Genomic DNA, 24,411 nt, shown 5'->3' on the forward strand with positions numbered 1-24,411 from the left:
AGAAAGGAAAATCATGTGATAAGCCTGTTTGCAATGCTCATGATCTAAAAGGTAAAGTTGAGAAAAAAGTATATCAATATTTTAGGAAATAAACATTATTTAGCAAATTAGGTAGATAAAGGGTCGTAATCAAAAACGATTTTTTTTTTCAATTACTTGGCCAACACTAGGTTTATATTATGCTATTTATAAAATATGCCATCATGATATGAAAGTATGGGTCACAATATTTTTTAAACTAAAGATTGTGCAAACTAGATAAGTGTACGGCATAGAAAAATAGCTCTTTTGAGTGACTGAACAGAAAGAACATTAACGGATAAAATTTTAAAATAAAATATCAGAAGATAGCCCTTTAAGCATGTATAATATGCCTTCAGAAAAAATATGGGATCATTTCCTTGATCATTACAAAATAAGTATATGTATTGTTCTGTATCAAGATTTCTTTCACTACGATCAGGAACATATATATTGACGAAGATATCATACTAGCTGTTCCCGGCAGCTACGATAAATCGACTGAATCGGGAATATTCCATTTCTGCATCAACTTTGATAATTGTGTCATCAAAAAAAATATTTGCAGCCATTTGACATCAAAGATCAAATTAGATCTATGTTTTAAATCAACAAAAATATAGCGTAATATTGTTTAGTTTTTTCTTCTTTATTTGTCCTTGATTAGTTGTAATCTTTTTAAGTTGTACATTTTTTTTTCGTTTTATGGTTATTTCTTCCATGAACCAGTTCAATTACGGATACCAGTTGATTATTTACTTTCTGAATTAACTCCCTTGCATTCCGTGGTTGAGGTCGATAGGAAGTTTTTTGGGGGTTTGTTTATTTTAAGAAATATCTATTTAACAGAAACGGCATAACGGAATGTTCATGGTTTAAATCTTATTGATCGTGCTATTTATGTTTACTGACTAAAACACGTTAATCCCCAGTCAGAGCCCGAGGTTGAAAAATCAGAACGATCGTGCTTTTAAAGTTTAGTTTTACTGTTTACAATTACAAAGTGGGACCCTTCTTCCAAATGGGATTTAATTATCTGTTTTGGATATGACATCCATATTTGAACATAAATTGAAGTGGAAAAAGTTTTTTTTTATTAAGTTTAAGGTTCATCTAAACAGGAACATATATACTGTTCCCAGATCTAAAGGAATTGAAAAATATGGCCGTTTTTACACCACAAAATTTACTATGAGTACAGACAAACTTGTGCATCTAGGAAAGTTTTAAGGCATGGCAGGACCTAGATATATAAAAGTTATATGAAGTCTATGTTTCAGAAAATTACAAACTTATCTGGATTTTGATGTGCATTTTTTTACAGTCTGCAGAAGACGGCAAAATAAACAAACAGGTGAGTTTCATTTGATATGGTCTGTTTCATGTCGATCCGGCCCCACGTCGATCCGGCCCAAGTCGATCCGTCCCACGTCGATCCGGCCCAACGTCGATCCGGCCCATATTTAAAGTCGATCCGGCCCCAATAAAAAAATATATTTATAAGGAATAAAAATAAAGATATATATTAATTGTGATTCATAAATGATTATGAATTTTATTATAATGTAAAAGGTGTACGGTAAAAAAAATGTCCTTTGACAAATATTTTCTTTAGATGAATATAAAACAAGTAGGTTGATTATGTTTTCATTACAAGTTTTCATAGATTATTGGGTATAAATATAATAAAAACGTATATAACAGAATTTAGTACAATCAACAGACATCAACATTAATCAGCAGTAATTAGCATTTTCTTTCAATTGACTGTGATCTTAACAAGTCTTTCATCCTGTGTAATAACAAAATTAATAGTTACATACACCAAGGATTTGTATCACTATACAAATCCTTGCATACACAACGGTACAAGCCGATCCCCAAGCTGATACATACAAACTTTGTTTTAAGTTCTTAAAACTTCTCAAATTGAGAAATGTAGCTATTCTGTGTGTGAATTAAATAAAATAAAAATCGCCATGACATTCAAAGTTATCATGGAAAATAACTTCATATTAATATGTTGAAGCTGCTATACAAACAGACACAATCACACTCAGTTTCGTATCGATTTAAAATAATTCTTAGACTGGTACACCAATACTTCACTTACCTGTTATCATCCATCATCGATACTTTTTGCAAAATCCATTTATACTGTTAAAAATCCTCCAAAGTCAATATAGTTTTTTCATATTTTATTATGGGGCCGGATCGACTTTGGGCCGGGTCGACGTGGGCCGGATCGACTTGGGACGGATCGACTTGGGGCTGGATCGGTTTGGGGACGGAACGACCGGATACCATATGGTCCACTCAGTTACACAGTTTAAATCACCTATTATTGGCAGATGTCTATTGTCCATCTATTGTCCCTTTAAATCAATACAACTGGCAACATGTATTATATGAGGAGAGCTTCTCAAACTTCTTCCCCAACTTTGTATATTTTGGCACCTTCTGCAGGAATGAAAAAAAAAAAGAATAGCAAAATCTAGTTAAGTTTTTAATATTCTGAAACTTAAAATGCATTTAAATTTTATTTATCTAGGTCCAGCCATGCTCTAAAACTTTTCCAGATGCACAGGTTTGCCTTTACTCAGAGTGAAATTTGTAGTGTAAATACGGCCATATTCAGTGGCGGATCCAGAAATTTTCATAAGTGGGGGCCCACTGACTGCCTAAGAGGGGCTCACTCCAGTCATGCTTCCGTGATTCCCTATATAATCAACCAAATTTTTCCCACAAAAGAGGGGGCCTGTGCCCCCCTAAATCCGCCTCTGATATTTGTGAAAAGGTTATGATGAACCTTAAAACATGACCTACCATCATTTGACCATTTCTCAAAAAATGAAAAAGTCAGGCATTGCTGCACTGGAAGCAAGACGACTTGCCCCACTGGGAAATTGCCTCACTGTCAAATTACCCCAGAACAACTCGCCACACTTTCCACAAAATCGCCCCACTTTCTCCAACTTGCCTACTATTGAAAAGTATTATAAGCAAATTCCTGCTGAATTCAGGCCTGCTTACTCTCCCCACTAAGGAAAAGAAGTCATATCCCGATAAGTTTAGGCCTGTTGACTCTCCAAACTTAGGAAAAAGATTTAAATTCCAATGAATACAGGCCTACAAACTCACACCACTGATGAAAAGGAGTTTAACCTGATTAAACAATGTTAAATGATGCTTCATTCTTTATCATTGTTTATTTCATCGGGTTCAAACTACTTTTCAATAGTGAGGTAAGTTGGTCAGCCTAAAATTAGTGGGATTTAACTCTTTTCATGAGCATGATGAGTGGGGCGACTTTGTAGGCCTAAAATTCAGCCAAATTTTAATTTTTTTTTCATCATGTTCATAAGTGGGGTGAGTTGGCAAGTCTTTATTCATCATGGGGATATTACTACTTTTCATTAGTGGTACGAGTTGGTAGGCCTAAAATCATCGGGATTAAACTACATTTCATAAATGGGGCGATTTGGTAGGCCATAATTCAGTGGGATTTAACTGTTTTTCATGGGTGGGCGAGTTTGCAGGCCCAATTCAGGGTGATAGAAACCTGTTCCTAAGTGGGGCCAGTTTGTTAACATGAGTGGGGCAAGTTGGAAGAAAGTTGGGGGAGTAACAGTTAGTCTGGGGCGATTTGGCATTTGGGCAAGTTGTCAAAGATTCTTCTGCACTATACATTTATCTTGTGTTGTTACCTTACATGTATTTGTTCACTCTTCTTAATGCAACAGTAGTCTGCTTTGTTTCATGCTTAATTGTATTTAAGGTAACACTTATACATGTAGTTCAGTCTGTATAGGTTTAATATTTCTGTGTATCAAAAATGTACTTTTAAAACTGAAAGATATTTTCATGAGGTTGGGGGGGGGGGGGGTGCATAATGTTTATTCTAATTCTCTAATTCTTAGTCGATTTATCTTTTCCCGACCTGTTTTAAATAATTTTTATTTAATCAACATGTGGTTAGTTTGATCTCAGTTGTTCATTGGTCAAAATTCAATTGTGACGTCAAATTTTGTTGCTTTCCGCTGAATTCCTCTTGTGACGTCACAAAAAAAGGTGACCATGTCTGATGATGTTACATAGAAAGAACACATCTCTTTGCAGATCATTGAGATAGCAGGATGAAGTTTGTCTGCATATCCACAGGCACTTGTCACTGAACAAAAATTCCTATATACATAATCATGTTAATGTGTTATATTAAGGTATATATGTAGGAAATTTTTTTTCAGAGACAAGTGCCTGTATGCATATCGTCTAAAAATCATTAGAGAAACAGATTCTACCATCAAACTCGTGCAATTAGTTATTTCTCCACTCTCGAAGTTATATTTTAAATATTTAAAATGCTCAGTTGACCATTGTCTACATGGTCTATGAGCCTCGTGTTTTAGATTTGAAAAATGAACTGTCTCAAGTCGAGATATATCGTATATCACACTCGATGCAGTAGTAGAATCTATACATTGTGTAAATAAGTGGATTTATATGGAGAACATGTAATATTTTTTTCGAATTGAAGTGGGTCAACAAAAAAGTCAAAGTTTGTAGTTTTTTAAAGTGGGGCATTACCAGATAATATTCTGCAAGTGGGAGTGATGTGTGGGAAAAAATGGTTTAAATGGTATATACATGTATTCCTCATATTACATAGTTGGTGTAAGTTTGTAGGTCTTGCTCAGCAGGATTAACTGTCTTTTTATGAATCGGGTACGGTGCAAGTCATTCCAAGTTGTTATCAAAATTGATGTGAGTTGTGGAAAGTGTGGAGGAGTTGTTATACTTCCTTATGAGATTAATCCCTAAAAAAAAGGTTTTCTGAGGGATCTAGCAACTTTTTTGAATATTTAAAAATTAACACAGCAAAAGTAGTACAGGTATTCAATCATGTACTTGTACGTGAATATCTTTGATTATCCCAATTTTTGGCTTTGACATTTTATGATGAACATGATGAAGATGCATTTAGATTTAAAATTATGCACATTAATAAGTAAAACCAGTACTTTAACCTTTTGATTGAGCTCAGAGTCCTTCATTTCCTTTGTAAGTACATGTACTTGTCAACTTGGAATTTTAGAATTAGGATTTTTTAAGATTTTGTTTGCTGAGTCACTGTCACCACTGGATATAGGTATCCCCGAAGTTGTATTCCTCTTATTTTCCTTACATGTATATTCTATGTTTTGCTGACAAGTAAGATTTGTGATACTGATCCCTTATAATGTAGCTACTATTTTGGTCTGATTATGTTCCTTAATTTGCTTTCTCAGACTCTATCTTCAAATCGTCAGAATCAGACAGGTACACCATTTGGTAACTGTTCAAAAAAGCATGTGATGAGTTCAAACTTGTTAAAACACATTTATCCATCAACTTTTCATTTGACGTTTTCATAGAACAAAACTATATCATATTTAAGCTTGAACAACACTGGTTTTTATACGACCGCAAAAAATTTTGCGGTCGTATATTGGTATGACGTTGGCGTCGTCGTCGTCCGAAGACACATTGGTTTTCGCACTCTAACTTTAGTTTAAGTGAATGGATCTCTATGAAATTTTACCATAAGGTTCAATACCACAAAAGGAAGGTGGGGATTGATTTTGGGGGTTATGGTACCAACAGTTAAGGAATTAGGGGCCAAAAATAAGCATTTTTGTAACTTCCAGACATAACTTGTGTGTTAGTGCATGGATCTCTCTGACATTGTACCACAAGGTTCCATACCACAAAGGGAAAGCTGGGATTGATTTTGGGGGTAATTGCCTCCAAATTTTAGGAATTATGGGCCAAAAAGGGGCAGAAAACAAGCGTTTTTCTAGTTTCATGACAATAACTTGTGTGTAAGTGTATGGATTTTTATGAAATTGTACTACAAGGTTCCATATCTCAAAGGGAAAGCTGGAATTGAGTTTGGGGGTTATTGCCCAAAACGTTTGGGAATTAGGGGCCAAAAAGGGCAAAAAAACAAGCATTTTTCTAGTTTCCAGACAATAACTTGTGTTCAAGTGTATTGATCTCTCTGAAATTGTACTGCAAGGTACCATACCACAAAGGGAAGGCTGGGATTGAGTTTGGGGGTGATGAATCATAAGGGGGTTCAAAAAATTGGGGGGGGGGGGGGGATTTTTTTTTCCTTTTTTTTCTTTTAAATTTTCCATTTTAAATTGGTTATTTCTGATTTATATATAAAAGCAAATAATAATGATATGGTTTGAATAGGTAAATTAAAATTTTTTAAGTTCTTAGACCACATTCATTCTGTGTCAGAAACCTATGCTGTGTCAAATATTTAATTACAATCCAAATTCAGTGCTGTATCAAGCTTGAATGTTGTGTCCATACTTGCGCAAACTGTTCAGGGTTCGACCTCTGCGGTCGTATCAAGCTGCGCCCCAGCGGAGCATTTTATATTTTCAGAGAAATTCATGTAAATAAAGCACATGAATTGAACAGCATATAGTCTATTTACTGTACAGGGAATAGAATAGATACTTTTTGCTATCATTGTTTTTTTGCTTCAGCATGTTCAGGGTTACCTATACACGGTGGTGATGCCACTGTACACAATGTGAATATTACTTAAATTTTAGATAAATGTAAATATGAATTTCATTTAAGGCATCAATACATTTCCAAATGAAGACATTAGAAGAAGAAGAAATGGAAATATTACAGCAAGTTGAATGTAACATTTCTGAAGCTGTAGCAGAATATACAGAAATAATATCCAGTCCTCGGAAGGATGTACCTATTGTCACTGAAAGGACAGTCTTAGATTTACCACAAGAGGAAGAAACAGATAAAAGGATTGAGAAGGAAACTGCCAAAGATATTTCTGAGGGTACCTCTGTGAACAACAACATTCAGACATATGCTGAATCTGAAACACAATTGTCTGATAATCTTGCTAAGTCCATAGCTGTGGAAGAAAATGCTCATACAAATCATCAATCTGCCATTTCCGAAAAATCACAAAATGTTGTTACACTGCCTGTTCAAAACTGTAATAGTTCAAATCAGCTGTGTTCAGTCGACTTTTCTCCGACCAGTATCAGTTACGAAACCCAGTTATCTTACAGTTCTCTAGACACCGACAATGATGATGCTTTATCTCATGTTTCAGGTCCCATAAATTCTAATCATATAGGTAACAATTATTCTAGACAGATTTCCACTTTGTCCTCATCAAAAACATTACATTGTTTGCCTCCCTGCAGAATATGTGAAGAGAAAGCTTCAGGTTTCCATTATGGTGTGAATACATGTGAAGCCTGCAAGGTATATATTGTATATTACTGTGGATTCATTATTATTCGTTGGATATCAATTTTCGTGGGTTTCGTGGGAACAGATGAACCATGAATTCAAATGCTCAACTAATTACAAATTTTCTATATCATGTATATGCTTTGTATTGCAGAGATTGGCAAAACCACGAAATCAAATATCCACGAAAATGCAAGTTTTCCTCAATCCACGAAAATTGATACCCATGAAAATAAATGAATCCACAGTATAAGCATTTAATAACAAGTTATATTACATAAAATATGGAAGCCCTGAATTGGATAACTCTTCTTGGTACAAAGATGGATATTAATGTATAATATATACACTGTTCATTCTGTAACACATGATACATGTACATGTAAAAAAAATTGCCAAAAAAAAGGATTTATTTTTATACGACCGCAAAAAAATTTTTGTGGTCGTATATTGGTATGACGTTGGCGTCGTCGTCCGAAGACACATTAGTTTTCGCACTCTAACTTTAGTTTAAGTGAATGGATCTCTATGAAATTTTACCATAAGGTTCAATACCACAAAAGGAAGGTGGGGATTGATTTTGGGGGTTATGGTACTAACAGTTAAGGAATTAGGGGCCAAAAATAAGCATTTTTGTAACTTCCAGACATAACTTGTGTGTAAGTATATGGATCTCTCTGACATTGTATCACAAGGTTCCATATCACAAAGGGAATACTGGGATTGATTTTTGGGGGTAATTTCCTCCAAATTTTGGGAATTAGGGGCAAAAAAGGGGCAAAAAACAAGCATTTTTCTAGTGTCATGACAATAACTTGTTTGTATTAAAGTGTATGGATCTTTATGAAATTGTACTACAAGGTTCCATATCACAAAGGGAAAGCTGGAATTGAGTTTGGGGGTAATTTCCCAAAAAGTTTAGGGATAAGGGGCCTAAAAGGGGCAAAAAATAAGCATTTTTCTAGTTTCCAGACAATAACTTGTGTTCAAGTGTATGGATCTCTCTAAAATTGTACTGCAAGATACCATACCACAAAGGGAAGGCTGGGACTAATTTTGGGGGTAATTCCCTCAAAATTTTAGTAATTAGGGGCTATAAAAGGGCAAAAAAACAAGCATTTTTCTAGTTTCAGGACAATAACTTGTGTGTAAGTGTATGGATCTTTATGAAATTGTACTGCAAGGTTCCATATCACAAAGGGAAAGCTGGGTTAGATTTTGGGGGTAATTGCCCTAAATGTTTAGGAATTAGGGGCCAAAAAACAAGCATTTTTCTAGTTTCCAGACAATAACTTGTGTTCAAGTGAATGGATCTCTCTAAAATTGTACTGCAAGGTACCATACCACAAAGGGAAAGCTAGGATTGAGTGTTGGGGTGATGAATCATAAGGGGGTTCAAAAAATTTTGGGAGGGGATTTTTTTTTACTTTTTTTTCTTTAAAATTTTCCATTTTAAATTGGTTATTTCTGATTTATACATTGTATATAAAAGCAAATAATAATGATATGGTTTGAATACTATTATAGGTAAATTAAAAAATTATAAGTTCTTAGACCACTTTCATTCTGTGTCAGAAACCTATGCTGTGTCAAATATTTAATTACAATCCAAATTCAGTGCTGTATCAAGCTTGAATGTTGTGTCCATACTTGCCCCAACTGTTCAGGGTTTGACCTCTGCGGTCGTATCAAGCTGCGCCCCAGCGGAGCATTTTATTTTACTATGCTTTCAGTAGAAAAACAAAGTGAGGACTTTAGTTGCTTGTTTGTTAAACAATTCAGATAACAAAAGAAAATTTACTCTAAAAAAAGTTCCTTAGTTTCCATTATGTGATAACATTAAATATACAGACCTGTATTACCTGTGGCAGAGGATGAAGTTGGTATACATGTACATGTAAAGAGCTATTTGAAATAGTGTTACTTTATTATTTTAAATCTACCAGTACATGTAATTGATAAAACAATTTGGAGAGTTATAGTTATTTCAGCTACAGTTTTAATTTATAATTCAAATATGAAATTATGCATGTGTACAATACAAAATTGAATAAAACAGGACAGTATTTCCAATGCTTTTATCATGTTTATCATGTTTATGTCTATGATTATATTTTAACCAAACCATCTTATTGCAAATGTATGTACATTGTAAACATGGTAAATGGAATGTTGTTTTGTTTTCACACCATTAACTACAAAATGCAACTGAAATATCAATATAAATATTTTGAACTCAGAAAATTTGTTTTTGAATGCTTATGTTTAGACACATGTTAGAGTTTCCCTACATTATGTACATCATTTGCCTTATATTTTATGCCTGAAAATGCCTACCCTAAAGTTTGTATTGTCACTTGCCTAATGAATTGTGGCATAATAGTAGGTAATTCTAATAAACTCATGTACATGTATACAAAGGGAAAACAATCATACCTGCCCTATTGAGCTTGTTTAGCAAAAAGAAGAATGGCTAAATACACATATTTTTTTGTTTGACCTCATTACTTTTTTTCTTGCAGGGTTTTTTCCGTAGAAGCATTAAAAGGGTAACCCAATATAAATGTGTAGAGTCAAATAACAGTTGTGTGATAGAACAAGGGAAAAGAAATATATGTCCTAAATGTAGATTTGACAAGTGTGTAAAGGTTGGCATGTCCAAAAGTGGTGAGTTTTATATAAATTAAATAGTAATTTGTTTAAGCAATGTCTCCACTTTTCAGCTAGAAATTGATTTGAAGATACATAATGATATATGTACATGTAAAAGTCAAATCTACAAAAAATTAATGTATGAACAATCTTAACCCTTTCAAAGCTTTACACGGCATATGCCACGATGACGTACGCTGCCCGCCACTGTTGTTCACGGCATATGTCGCGATTTTGATGGATTTTTCTTTCAGACTTGTAACCATTCGGTTTTCATTCAGGTCCTCTATAATTTTTCCTCGTATGAATCGAGGATATACAAGGTCCCATTTGCGCTTGAAATCGTGGGAATTTTAATGGTAAAAGTATGCAGTAGAAGAAAAATTAAAAAAAATATTTTGACAAATGCAAATGGCTGAAATCGAAAAAGACGCTGTAAATATGAAAATATTGCAGCATTTCTATGGCGAAACTGACAACGAGGAATAGTCAAAAGGTTTCCCGTTATCTCAATGTGTTAATTACATTCAATTCGTGTGGGAAATATGATTTGGTTGATCTTTACGAGACGTAGAAAAAGGGGGGAAACGGAGGTTGACTGAAAATTTTGAGGACAGAGCCACTTATTTGCGCCATGTTTACATTATACGTTGTGTATGGTAAAAATACGCTACGGAATCGAGCAACTGGTGTCTTCTTTATTATATATGGCAGATAAAACAACAAAATAAATGAAGATTAAAAGTTGTTTTTATTCAAAATTCAACACAAATACAATAATTTACACCTTTTACCTGTTAATTACCTGAAAATGCAGGTAGCTTGATGAAAATTTTACTAAAATAATTGCATAACATTACAGTTCATGCTCTCCTGAGCATTTTTCATGCACTAACTTTGTCTGTATCTCTAATAATAGAAAAGATACAGCAGTCTGAAAAAGGAATATACTGTTCTAATGAATGAACCCAAAAAAAATGCAGCAGCAGCCATTTTTCTATTTTTTTGTGTAGCGTTGAAAGGGTTAAATCCTTTCCTCAGATCTGTGTCCTTTCTGGTATTCATGATATTGTGTTATAGACATCTCAAATCAATTTCCTTTCTATTCTGAAAGACACATTGGTTTTCGCACTATAACTTTAGTTTAAGTGAATGGATCTCTATGAAATTTTACCATATGGTTAAATACCACAAAAGGAAGGTTGGGATTGATTTTGGGGGTTATGGTACCAACAGTTAAGGAATTAGGGGCCAAAAAGGGGCAAAAAATAAGCATTTTCTAGTTTCCAGACAATAACTTGTGGAACGGTGTATGGATCTCTCTGAAATTAGACCACAAGTTTCCATACCACAAAGGGATGGTTAGGAATTGCTTTGGGGGGTTATGGCTCAAACCGTTTAGGAATTAGGGGCAAAAAAGGGGGAAAAACAAGGTAGTCCTGGTTAATGGACAAATACTTTAGTACAAAACATAATTTAAAGCAGTGTAAGGGAGATAAATCAAATACATCATTTGAATTACCTCCCTTACACTGCTTTTAAATTATGTATAAAGTAATGGTTAATGAACAATTAAGACAATTTTAAAGCAGTGCAAGGAAGGTAATCCAAATACAACGTTTTGATTACTTCCCATACACTGCTTTTAAATTATGTTTAAAGAAATGCATATTTATAAAGGAAGACCAGTAAAAATATCTGCAAATGTTGCATCTTTTTTTTTTTACAAAAAATTCCATATGAAAGATTTGACACCATATTTTAAATTCTATTATAAAATAGATTAAGTTAGCACTATGGTAAATTTAAATGGGTAATTATGGTTGCAAACTCCATTGGAAATTTGAATTGAGATTATGACCATATCTTGAGGGAAAGAATTTTTTTGGGGGAAAGGGGGGTGGGGGGGAGGGGGGTAAAATGAAATTGTGGGGGTCAATTTTTTCTCATTTCAGATTTCAGAAATTAAAAAAAATTATTCTTCAAATATTTTTTTTTTTTCAAATTTCAAATATTGAAAAATTTCAAGAAGTAATCTTTAATTGCACAGTATGGCGCATTAGATGTGTAAAATCTTTGACCACATTTATTTCTTTGTTATGCCGAATCTAACCGTGTATTTAGATTTTTAACTTTGGGTCCAGTTTTCAAATTGGTCTACGTATACATTAAGGTCCGAAGGGTCTAATATTAAACTTAGTTTGATTTTAACAAAAATTGAATATATGGGGTTCTTTGATATGCTGAATCTAAACATGTATTTAGATTTTTGATTTTGGGCCCAGTTTTCAAGTTGGTCCAAATTGGGGTCCAAAATTAAACTTTGTTTGATTTCAACAAAAATTGAATATATGGGGTTCTTTGATATACTGAATCTAACCATGTATTTAGATTTTTTATTTGTGGGCCCCCCTATCAAATTGGTTCATATTGAGGTCAAAAGGGTCCAAAATTAAACTTTGTTTGATTTCATCAAAAATTGAATTATTGGGGTTCTTTGATATGCCAAATCTTACCGTGTATTTAGATTTTTAATTTTGGGTCCTGTTTTTTAAATTGGTCTACATTAAGGTCCAAAGGGTCCAAAATTAAACTTAGTTTGATTTTAACAAAAATTGAATTCTTGGGGTTCTTTGATATGCTGAATCTAAATATGTGTTTAGATTTTTGATTATGGGCCCAGTTTTCAAGTTGGTCCAAGTTGGGGTCAAAAATTAAACTTTGTTTCAGATTTCAACAAAAATTGAATATATGGGGTTCTTTGATATGCTGAATCTAACCATGTATTTTGAATTTTGGGCCCCGATATCAAATTGGTCCACATTGAGGTCAAAAGGGTCCAAAATTAAACTTTGTTTGATTTAATCAAAAATTGAATTCTTTGGATTCTTTGATATGCTGAATCTTACCATGTATTTAGATTTTGGATATTGAACCATAATTTAAAAAAATTTAAGTTCTTAGACCACATTCATTCTGTGTCAGAAACCTATGCTGTGTCAAATATTTAATCACAATCCAAATTCAGAGCTGTATCAAGCTTGAATGTTGTGTCCATTCTTGCCCCAACTGTTCAGGGTTCGACCTCTGCGGTCGTATCAAGCTGCGCCCAGCGGAGCATTTTATTGTGCTTTGTGCCGATCAGTGTACAGTCTGTTCTTATGTTGAGTTATAACAGCACAGTACCTTAGCTTGTTAGGGGAGGCTTGACCACTCCCAAACATCTTTAACACAGTCACATTGATTATGTGCCTGCCCCCAGTCACATCACATTACTGAAAGTCTATCTACTTAAATAAACAGAATAGACAGAGAGCCAAATATTTGAGTGTCATGAAGTCACAGGACACAGATTTGAGTGTCATGACGTACCAAGACGCAGATCTTATGAAAAGTCACAACAAAGGGCCACAGTTTTAAGTGTCATGACATCATTGGACTCAGATTTGAGTCTGAACATAGATTTGACTCTAACATACAATGACATATATGATAAGAAAAAGGAAAGAATTATTGACAAACCCTGATACTGTACTATTGTTTGCATTCATTTAATTAGAAGTTTCTTAAAATATGTGATAAATAATTTCAGATGTTCAGTTTTAATAGGGTAAAGATTTCATTCAAACTCTAAATTCCCTTATGTGGCTAGCTTGATAGTTATCAATTTTTCAGACTTCATCACAACTTTTGAGATAAAAAGAACGGTCCATTGAGCACAACATTCTATACATCTTGTACATCCTATCAATGATCATTACATTTCAGGAATATTTATCATTGAAATATATACTCAGATCTTCAAGTTACAAAATGATGTTTATGTGTACATGTATAACGTTAACCATACTTGTCAAGAAAATTACATAAATTGTTCATGGTTCATGGTTCATGAATCTAGTATCTGTTCTAAATGTATCAATGATATCATTGTAAAACATTAATATTCAAAATTGGAGTTATCTTCCTCTATAAAAATAAAAAGATGTGGTATGATTGCCAATGAGACAACTCTCTGCCTGAGACCAAATGAAGAAGAAGTTAGCAACTATACATTTTATAGGTCACTGTACAGCCTTCAACAATGAACAAAACACATACCACATAGCGAGCTATAATTCATTGTAGATAAACCAAGTCATAGTATTGCCTCCCACTGCTTAATAAATTGCAATATTTAATTTCTGATTTCAACTGGAAAAAAAAATGTAATCTTTACCCTTAAGTGCTCACAAACTTTCTTTTAGCAATTAAAACTGGTCGTTACACCCATGAAAAAAGATCTCAGGATATCAGAGAAGTAAAGAAACTTGAGACAGGAACCCATGACTTTGTTCCTGCTGTAATTTCAAGTCAAAATATGGAAGAGTCAAAAGATTTGGTAATGATGCTTGTCCAGGCTCAGAAGGATATGTATGGACCTCAATTTGAATATTGGACTAACGATGAGACCATTTATAAACTAGCTCAAGATTATCTCGTAAGATATAAGAAAAGTCTGATTTTAATATCTACCATGTCTACTGTTCATATCTTTTTAACAATCTATGTGGACTTTTTTGATGATTTTTGTGAACAATCAATGGAAAAAGAAACCACAAAAATATTTGCCACAGCATACAACATGTACAATATGTAATTTATAAATTTTGCAAAATCCACTAAATTTTTTCTCAAAGAAATCACTTCTGAAAAATGTAATTGAATTTTTTTAAAAACACAAACTACAGGGCTAGAACAATTGGTACTGCTACCTATAGAGAGGAAGGTTGTTTAGGTGTAGTTAAAATTCTGAACATGAGGATTTGTTTTTTATTTGGAAAGGGTTTTACTTTTCTTATATATATCGATATCTGTAATACAAGCACTTTTTTTTAGTCTAAACTCAATAGTTTGAATAACATTAAGAAGCAATTATGCAAGGTATGACAATGTAATTATAATGTGTGTAGGTCAGAACAGAATCACTTTAATGGAAACTTTTGGTAGATGTATAACTTAAAAATTCAAGATTAAGCATTTTCAGGAAAAGATTTAAGTGTGGAAGAATGCAGAGAGGCTACTTAAGGTTCAATAGGAAATATTAAATACATATTTTGGATGATATTATGTTAATGAAATAAGAATATAGACAGCTTTGTACTAAACCAATACAATAAGTTCGATTTTGGATAAGCTAGTTTACAAGGTAAAAGTTTGCAGGAAGACTCTCCCTGGACACACTATTTTGATTCTGAAACAAATAGTCTTAGTTCTAGCTGCTAAATGTCACATACTTGATGGAGAAGCAGCAAATAACAATTTTAAAGTATTTGATCCATCCATAAATTAAACCCACATTTTCCTGCATTTGAGGCAAGCACGCTACAAAAAGACCATATAGCATTCATTGTAAAAAAAATCTTTAATTAATGCCACCATTTTACTCTGAATTTACAGTCTTTAATTTGTAGTTCTATCATGTTTTACTTTAAGCCATTTATGTTTCTTTGAACTGATGGTATTTATGTATTTCAGAGGCAGCATAAAGCCAAAACAGACATATTTGGAGACCTGAACAAGCTCCCTGAAGATGAATTTAAGAACTTCTACAATACAACTGGCATTGATATAGATAACAGAATAGAACTGATGAGTGAAATAGCTACAACATTAGAAAATGGAGTCTCTAAATACATTAACTTTGTTAAAAACATTCCAGGATTCATTGGCTTATGTTTGGAAGATCAAGCAGCCTTGATTAAAGGTAAAATCAGTGTTGATGTTTGTATGAGAGCTCTCTGTAAAACAGTCGCAGAGGAATTGTGTTTACAGTGGGTCAGTATGGGAGAATATTCCCACCCCAAAAAGTCAAGACTCCCATAATTTGCTGCCTTAAAAAGGGATATCATGACGTTTTCTTCAATTTTAGAATGCAGGATACCATGCATGTTATATTTTTGTGGCTGGATAAGAACATTTGGCTTTTTACTTTCAGTGACTTTCAGTGACTGCACACTTTTTAAAACAGATTAGTTTTGTTGTCTTTTAGATGGAAATCATTTATTTGTGTTGTCCTCAATAGGGGTTTCATGGAGTTGTGGTGTCTTTTATACAAATAAAATTCAGTTTTGTTGTCTTTATATGGGAGATAATTCAGTTGTTGTGTCTTTATATGGGTGATATTTCAGTTGTGGTGTCTTTATATATGTATCACTAAATAGTGGTGACTGTTTTATATGGATATTATGAAGTTGGGGTGTCTTTTTATATGGATATTATGAAGTTGTGCTGTCTTTTATACGGATATTATGAAGTTGTGCTGTCTTTTATATGGATATTATGATGTTGGGGTGATGTTATAGGAATATAATGTTCTATAACTTTATGTTTCTGTTTTGTCATTTAGCAAATTTGATATGGGCGGCAGATTTTGAACAGTCACTGTTCAATATGTCACAAACTTTCCTCGACCTAGAGTAATTTAGAACTTTAAAGATTGTGTTAAGAAACTTATGTATTCTTTATGAACTATATGTTGACCAGTAGGTGTCTTTTGTTTTTTTGTAATTGTATGTTAATTTGTGTCGTTTGGATGCTGTCTTATTGACATACAACTTAAATATATGTATTAAGATAAAGAACTTCAGATCATAGTTAAAGGAAACATCTAGAATTGTACAACCACATGCAGAAATTATAGACCAACATTTTTAGAATGATGAAGGCATATATAACGATTTAAAAAAAGCCCAGTTTGCAATATAAAACATTGCCTATCATTTTCATGCATATTTTCGAAGAATAAGAAGAAAAAAGTGTCGAATTGGAGATAGTGCATTTGTTTTACAGTAAAATTTCAATGATTTTATTTTAAAGGTCTCATAGCAAGAAATGTATTTCAGGTTGGAATGCTTTTCAATTTGCAAGATTAATAAAGCATGTTGCTTTTTTATTTAGTTTTTTTTTTTTTTTCTTCTTTAATGCACCTCATAGTATATTTGATATACTTTTAATTATGGTGGAATAAATAAAATAACACCTTCCAAAAGTGACAAACATTTATTTCAGGAACATGCAGCTCCAACTATTTTAGATAGTGTTTGTATTTATGTGGAATTCCACTTTCAAATGAAGTCATTTTTGTTGTTTATGACTCTAAATTGTATCATATATATAATGTTTTTCAGTATCCAGATTTGAGTTTTGGTTTATTGGTTACCAACGGTTCGTTTGTCATAACTTAGAAGTGACCACTGGAGGGATGAAACAGTGTCATCATAAGACAGAATTAGCTAAGGTTGTTGGCAGTGAATTTGTAGAAGAACTTTTTGAACACAGTAGGAAAATTCAAAGTTTAAAGTTGACTTGTGATGATATTGCTGTATTGAGGTCATTCCTTGTGGTCTCCCCTGGTAGGTCAACAAGTTATATACAGGTCTTGAAAATAAAATTTTTCATTTTGGAATTTAATTGAGAAAAAGTCTTCAAAAAGTTATGATGATTAGGATATATAAATTAATTATTTGTGTCCAGACACTACCATGAAAAGAAGAAAATATGCTTCCTTTAAGTGACTGGTATTTGTTGAAATTGGAAATAATAAACACTAGTCAATTTAAATCCATATTATTGAATTTCATACAACATGTACAACTCGTAACTTTTGATAAACAAAAAATGGACAACTGAAAAAAATCTTGGTTATTACAACAATATACAGCTGATTTTGAAAGTTGTAGCTGTGATTTCAATTAGGAACAATATCCTCCTCGGCATCTTCATGATGGCTTAGAATATAGGTGATAGTAAGAAGTAACTCTTATATTTATGTTTAAAGAAATATATGGTGAAATACTTGATCATTGAAAATCAATAAAATATCTGGGAAATAATGATTTTGTTTGAACTTGATTACCACCAGAAAATTGATGTCAGGTCTGTTGTACAGAAAAGTTGCCTGTTGATATTGTCATGAGATGAAAAAGTAAAAAAAAGATTTGAAGTTTAAAAAATAGAGGCGAAAGATACCAATGGAATATTCAAACTCACAAGTTGATACAAACTGACAATCCCATGGCAAAAAATGAAAAACTACAAAAGACAAACAATAGTACACAAAAAACATCACAGAAATCTGAAGACTGAGCAACATGATCCCCACTAAAAACCAGGGGTGATCTCAACTGCTCCGGAAGGATAAGCAGATTCTGCTCCACTTGTGACATTTTCAATATTGTGATTGCAATTTAGATTTGATTTTTGTGTCCTCTTTGTATTTTATTTAATTTATTTACAATAGATAGATGTACCTTAAAAGACAGAGATGCTGTAGAGAAAATCCAATGGAAACTACTTATGTGCATGAAATATTTATTTGAGGTAAACCATAAACCAGAGGAACGATACCTTTCCAAGGTATTAGACAGAGTGGCTAGTCTTCGAGTACTATCAGAAATGAATGAGAAGAGGGCACAATCAATAAAGCTAGAATGGCCAATTTTGAAGAACCACCCCTTATTAGTAGAGCTTATGTCTGGTTAATACTGCTGATGTTGGTGTTTGATTTATAGCGTACCATAAATTGTTGATATATATAGTATGTGTCTGGTCAGGTCATTCCTTCTGTCCTGAAAATATGATTTTGAAAGAAATGACTGCCAGTGAGAGGAATAATTGAGTAAAATTTTACTATTTCTATGTTGTTGAGTAGCTCGTTTGAAGGAGGAGCCTGATTATATAAATTGCTGAATCATTGTGAGGAAAGCAAGTTCATTCAGCAACAAGTGTTCAAAGAAAAAGTAAAGACAATGAAAAATATGGAATGATTCTTTTCAAAAAGAAATGTTCTCATCTATTCCATCATGTTGTTTTCTCAGTTGTCCTTGACACCTCATCAGGACATTTAGACCCATGACATTATTTACTTTATTGAGTGTTTCTAATAGTCTGTCTTTCTTGGGATACAATGACTCAGGCTACAGGTTTGGCTTTGAAATGCACACAGATGTTGAGGCATTTGTATTCGATAGTACCTACTTCATATGGAATTGCTATCACAATGATTGTACCATATAACTATAGTGACATGGTCTTTGAAAAGCTTTCTGTAAAATATATGTAGAGGAAAATGACCTATTAACTATGTATTTATTATTGTTTAAGCTAGCAGGTTATACAAAACTTCATTGAGAAATTTTATTGTCTGAAAAACATCATGTCACCATATTTTTCTACTGGTAATTTTCTTCCTTCAACAGCTTTCTTACATTGAACAGAAACGCTGGATTTAAAAATGCATACAGTTCAGTGTTCTCCCCAGGATTTTTGAACAGCACCAGGGTAATGGTGAAATGATTCGTACAATCAGTCATGTCGCATTGTGTCGCTTAGCTATATTTCTAGTTACTGTAGTTTTTATACGACCGCAAAAAAATTTTGTGGTCGTATATTGGTATGACGTTGGCGTTGTCGTTGTCGTCTTCGAAGACACATCGGTTTTCGCACTCTAACTTTAGTTTAAGTGAATGGATCTCTATGAAATTTTACCATAAGGTTCAATACCACAAAAGGAAAGTTGGGATTGATTTTGGGGGTTATGGTACCAACAGTTAAGGAATTAGGGGCCAAAAATAAGCATTTTTGTAACTTCCAGACATAACTTGTGTGTTAGTGTATGGATCTCTCTGACATTGTACCACAAGGTTCCATATCACAAAGGGAATCCTGGGATTGATTTTGGGGGTAATTGCCTCCAAATTTTAGGAATTACGGGCCAAAAAAGAGGCAAAAAACAAGCATTTTTCTAGTTTCATGACAATAACTTGTGTGTAAGTGTATGGATCTTTCTGAAATTGTACTACAAGGTTCCATATCACAAAGGGAAAGCTGGGTTTGAGTTTGGGGGTAATTGCCCTAAACATTTACGAATTTGGGGCCTAAAGGGGCCAAAAAACAAGCATTTTTCTAGTTTCCAGACAATAACTTGTGTTCAAGTGTATGGATCTTTCTGAAATTGTACTGCAAGGTACCATACCACAAAGGGAAGACTGGGATTGATTTTGGGAGTATTTGCCATAAAATTTTAGGAATTGGGGCCAAAAAGGAGCAAAAAAACAAGCGTTTTTCTAGTTTCATGACAATAACATGTGTGTAAGTGTATGGATCTTTATGAAATTGTACTACAAGGTTCCAAATCACAAAGGAAAAGCTGGAATTGAGTTTGGGGGTAATTGCCCAAAATGTTTAGGAATAAGGGGCCTAAAAGGGGCAAAAAACAAGCATTTTTCTAGTTTTCAGACAATAACTTGTGTTCAAGTGTATGGATCCCTCTGAAATTGTACTGCAAGGTACCATACAACAAAGGGAAGACTGGGATTAATTTGGGGGTAATTGCCTCAAAATCTTAGGAATAAGGGGCAAAAAAAAAACCAAACATTTTTCTAGTTTCAGGACAATAACTTGTGTGTAAGTGTATGGATCTTTATGAAATTGTACTACAAGGTTCCATATCACAAAGGGAAAGCTGAGTTTGAGTTTGGGGGTAATTGCCCTAAACGTTTAGGAATTTGGGGCCAAAAAACAAGCATTTTTCTAGTTTCCAGACAATAACTTGTGTTCAAGTGTATGGATCTCTCTGAAATTGTACTGCAAGGTACCATACCACAAAGGGAAGGCTGGGATTGAGTTTGGGGGTGATGAATCATAAGTGGGTTCAAAAAATTTAGGGGAGGTTTTTTTTTTTTCTTTAAAATTTTCCATTTTAAATTGGTTATTTCTGATTTATATATAAAAGCAAATAATAATGATATGGTTTGAATAGGTTAATTAAAATTTTTTTAAGTTCTTAGACCACATTCATTCTGTGTCAGAAACCTATGCTGTGTCAAATATTTAATAACAATCCAAATTCAGTGCTGTATCAAGCTTGAATGTTGTGTCCATACTTGTCCCAACTGTTCAGGGTTCGACCTCTGCGGTCGTATCAAGCTGCGCCCAGCGGAATATTTTATCATGTCTTTTGTTTTGTTTTAATACTGTGGTACTGTGTTATGTAGACATTGAGTCAGAAAATTATTTGTAAAAAAGAAGTAAATCAATAAACAGTCTTTTAAAAATAAATAAAACATGACTCATTACATATATATAATTTTCATCTAAATAATTATTGTAATTAAATCTTTTATAAAATCCATGATCAATAAAAATAAAATCTCATTCAAAGGAAAACAAAAATGTTCTAGTTTCTAGATAGAAAGTTGTTGTATATAAAAGGATTCCTGCCATGAGGAGATATAAAATACAAGAAGAAATATTGTTATATTATTTGAACCAGTTTCTATCTTAAATTTTAATAAAAAGAAATTTTTCATAAACTTTAAAACATTTTGCTATAAATATAAATTTCATGTAAATATTAACCTTTCTTGTCTTTGGTGATAATCAAACATAGATGCAAACTAAATACTGCACTAAAATCTAAATCTTTATTTGTCATGATCCATTTAAAAAGAATTCCTAAATCTATTTATCTTAGGTCTATAGATCTATAAGTAACCATATTCAATGTCAACAACAAAGTCTCCCTATTTTCCCGCCTAATTGACAGGAAGTAGATATAAATAGATTTTAGATGTGCTTATGGATAATGTTTGCAAAATTACTTCTTTTATTCTTTAATTTTGGATATAGATATCCAGTTTAAAGGTACAGTCATGCATTTTATTATTATTATAAAATAGATTGCAATTAATTGTAAATAAACTTGAACTTTCTACTTGAATTAACTGGGTCATGTGATATGTACAGATGTCCCTCCCCTTTAAATTACTTGTTCACAGGTACTAAAGTTTGAAACCCGACTATCATGCAATAACTTTGTCATAAAGATAATTTTGGCCATGGTTTAATGTAGAACGGACATCCTGAATTTTGATAATCGTATATTTCTGACAAGGAAAGCTTGTTCTACGTGCTTCATAAAGAAATGCGAAATGTATAAATGTCAATTATCTGTAATGAGCCAACAACTATTTAGTATGTACAAAAAAAATGTTCTGGGGTGCTTACAACTATCGGCACTGGTTGTGTACAAAGTATTTGCCTACTTGTCACAAGTCAGCGCTTGGGTGGTGAGTGAAGCCATAAAATTGTTATCTGTCATCATACAGGAGTAGGGGCAATAAGGCCCTTGTTTGGCCCAAATATTACTACAAATTTAAAAGTTATCATACATATTCTTAAATTTGTCCAAACTAGACTAAGGTACAAGGTATTCAGAAAATGAAAACAAATTTCACATTGAACGAGTTACCATGATATGGCAACAAACCATGACAAAATTTGCATATTTTGTAAGATTTCTTGATTTTCCTTGTTTTCATCAAATTCTAAGTATATTTTAGATTGGAAAGGTATGTGTGCTCCCAAGAAACAACTTTGTATTTGTTAAGATTATGTTTACAGTTATAATAAAATTTCACTTAAATTATTTTGTTGTTTCTTGGCTGCGCATGATGTTGCCACAATGGAAAACTGCATGAATTCTGTATTTTTCATCGTTTTTGTGAAAATATTATATATTATAACGTAATTGTGACGCCATCAGATACAAATCTTTATGTTTTTATGCCCACGCAGTGGGGGCATTAAGTTTTACCCTTGTCCGTCTGTACGTACGAAATTGGTTTCCGTTCTAACTTGAGTTTGCCTCAACCAATTGTTAAGAAACTAATACACAATGCTTATTACCACAAAACACTGATCAAGTTTGAATTTTGGTGGTGTCACTTTAACTGTTCTAGAGTTATGCCCCTTTATAAATGGAAAAATTGCAAAATTCTTAGTTTCCGTTCTCTAACTTAAGTTTGCCTCAACCAAATGTTATGAAACTTATACACAATGCTTATTACCACAAAACACAGATCAAGTTTGAATTTTGGTGGCGTCACTTCAACCGTTCTAGAGTTATGCCCCTTTATAAATGGAAAAATTGCAAAATTTTTATTTTCTTCTAAATATCAAGTAATTTTTAAAATTGGAGTTATCTTCCTTTGTCCATGATTATATTTGAAACAACTTCAATCAATGCTTTATACAATGCAATGTTTAATTTTGACTTCCACTGATAAAACACAGATCAAGTTGAATTTGGGTAGTGTCACTTTAACCATTATTGAGATATGCCCTTTATAAATCGAAAGATTGCAAAATTTTTAGTTTCCATTCTGTAACTTAAGTTTGTCCCAACCAAACATTATGAAACCTATACACAATATTCATTACCACAAAACTAAGATCAAGTACAAATTTTTTGTTTCCGTTTTCTAACTTTAGTTTGCCTCAACCAAATGTTTTGAAACTTATACACAATGCTTATTACTACATAATACAGATTAAGTACGAAATTTGGTGGCGACACTTTAACCATTCTTGAGTTATGTCACTTTATAAACATAAAAATTGCTGAATTTTTCGTTTCCGTTCTCTAACTTTAGTTTGTCTCAACCAAATGTTATAAAACTTATACACAACCGTTCTAGAGTTATGCGTGTTTACAAATAGAAAAATTGCTGAATTTTTAGTTTCTGTTCTCTTCTTAAGTTAGCCTCAACCAAATGTTATGAGACTTACACACAATGTTTATTACCACAAAACTCAGATCAAGTTCAAATTTGGGTAGCGTCACTTTTACCGTTCTTCAGTTATGTCCCTTTATAACTATATGATATGCAAGCGGGGGCATCATCTGTTACCACATGTGGACACTATCCACATTTATTCATTTATATTTCTTGACTCTATGATTTCCAAACATTATGTACCAATTTGAAATAGTTGTCAAGCATTTTATTTTCTTTGGCCAAAACCGGGCCATAAATTAAAAATGCCCCTACTCCTTTATGATCTCTTAATCAATTAAAACACAAAAGAATCCTGTTACAAGTGTTAATTACATGATTGTATCCAATCAATAAGGTTAACCTCATATGGTAAATTGATCAAGTGGTGTAAACAATCTGGTTTGAACTGGTTAAATTTCACCTGGAATTTTATACTGCATGGAAAAGATTTAACAGGTCATTTAAAATTTTACTGATACGATTTTTTGACCGAAAATTTTAGCACCGACGACAAAAATTATACCACCGCGCTAAGACCGATAGAACCACGCTAAAAAATTATACATTGTGGGCCCGCGGTCCTTTAAGGGCTTGGGGCGAACACTGATACTGATACTTGTTTTACATATGATTCATCATTGTGTTTTATTATCCTATATGTCAGATTTAAACTGTGATATTTTGTGTATGCATTTAGGAAACTGTTTAATAGCTGAAATAATTTTTTTTTAACATATATCATGTATGTCCAGAATGTGCCTTTTTATAACATAATGATGAAATTGATATAGCATATCAATATTTATCTTACCTCCTATACATTTCTAGGAATATGATTGGTTAAAAGCAA

The 24,411-nt window shown here is 32.9% G+C and overlaps 1 protein-coding gene across 3 annotated transcripts; it reads left to right on the forward strand.

Annotated features, from left to right (window-relative positions):
• Positions 1-798: 798 nt before the first annotated feature.
• On the forward strand, positions 799-23,836 carry LOC127705061 (vitamin D3 receptor A-like). 3 transcript variants are annotated; one of them, XM_052209335.1, is made up of 7 exons: positions 799-837; positions 6,661-7,320; positions 9,831-9,975; positions 14,208-14,440; positions 15,478-15,706; positions 17,130-17,354; positions 18,242-19,812. In XM_052209335.1, exons 2-7 carry the CDS (start codon positions 6,679-6,681, stop codon positions 18,481-18,483), a joined length of 1,716 nt encoding a protein of 571 aa, XP_052065295.1. In that variant the 5' UTR covers positions 799-837; positions 6,661-6,678; the 3' UTR covers positions 18,484-19,812. The 3 variants fall into 3 exon arrangements, 1 of the variants encoding a protein (XP_052065295.1); XR_007983623.1 differs by lacking the exon at positions 799-837 and adding an exon at positions 20,443-23,836 and having other exon boundaries at positions 18,242-19,805; XR_007983624.1 differs by lacking the exon at positions 799-837 and adding an exon at positions 20,128-20,166 and having other exon boundaries at positions 18,242-19,805.
• Positions 23,837-24,411: the final 575 nt, after the last annotated feature.

This window comes from Mytilus californianus, unplaced genomic scaffold (assembly GCF_021869535.1).
Source record: "Mytilus californianus isolate M0D057914Y unplaced genomic scaffold, xbMytCali1.0.p SCAF_6, whole genome shotgun sequence".
In the NCBI taxonomy this organism is placed as follows: Eukaryota; Metazoa; Mollusca; class Bivalvia; order Mytilida; family Mytilidae; genus Mytilus; species Mytilus californianus.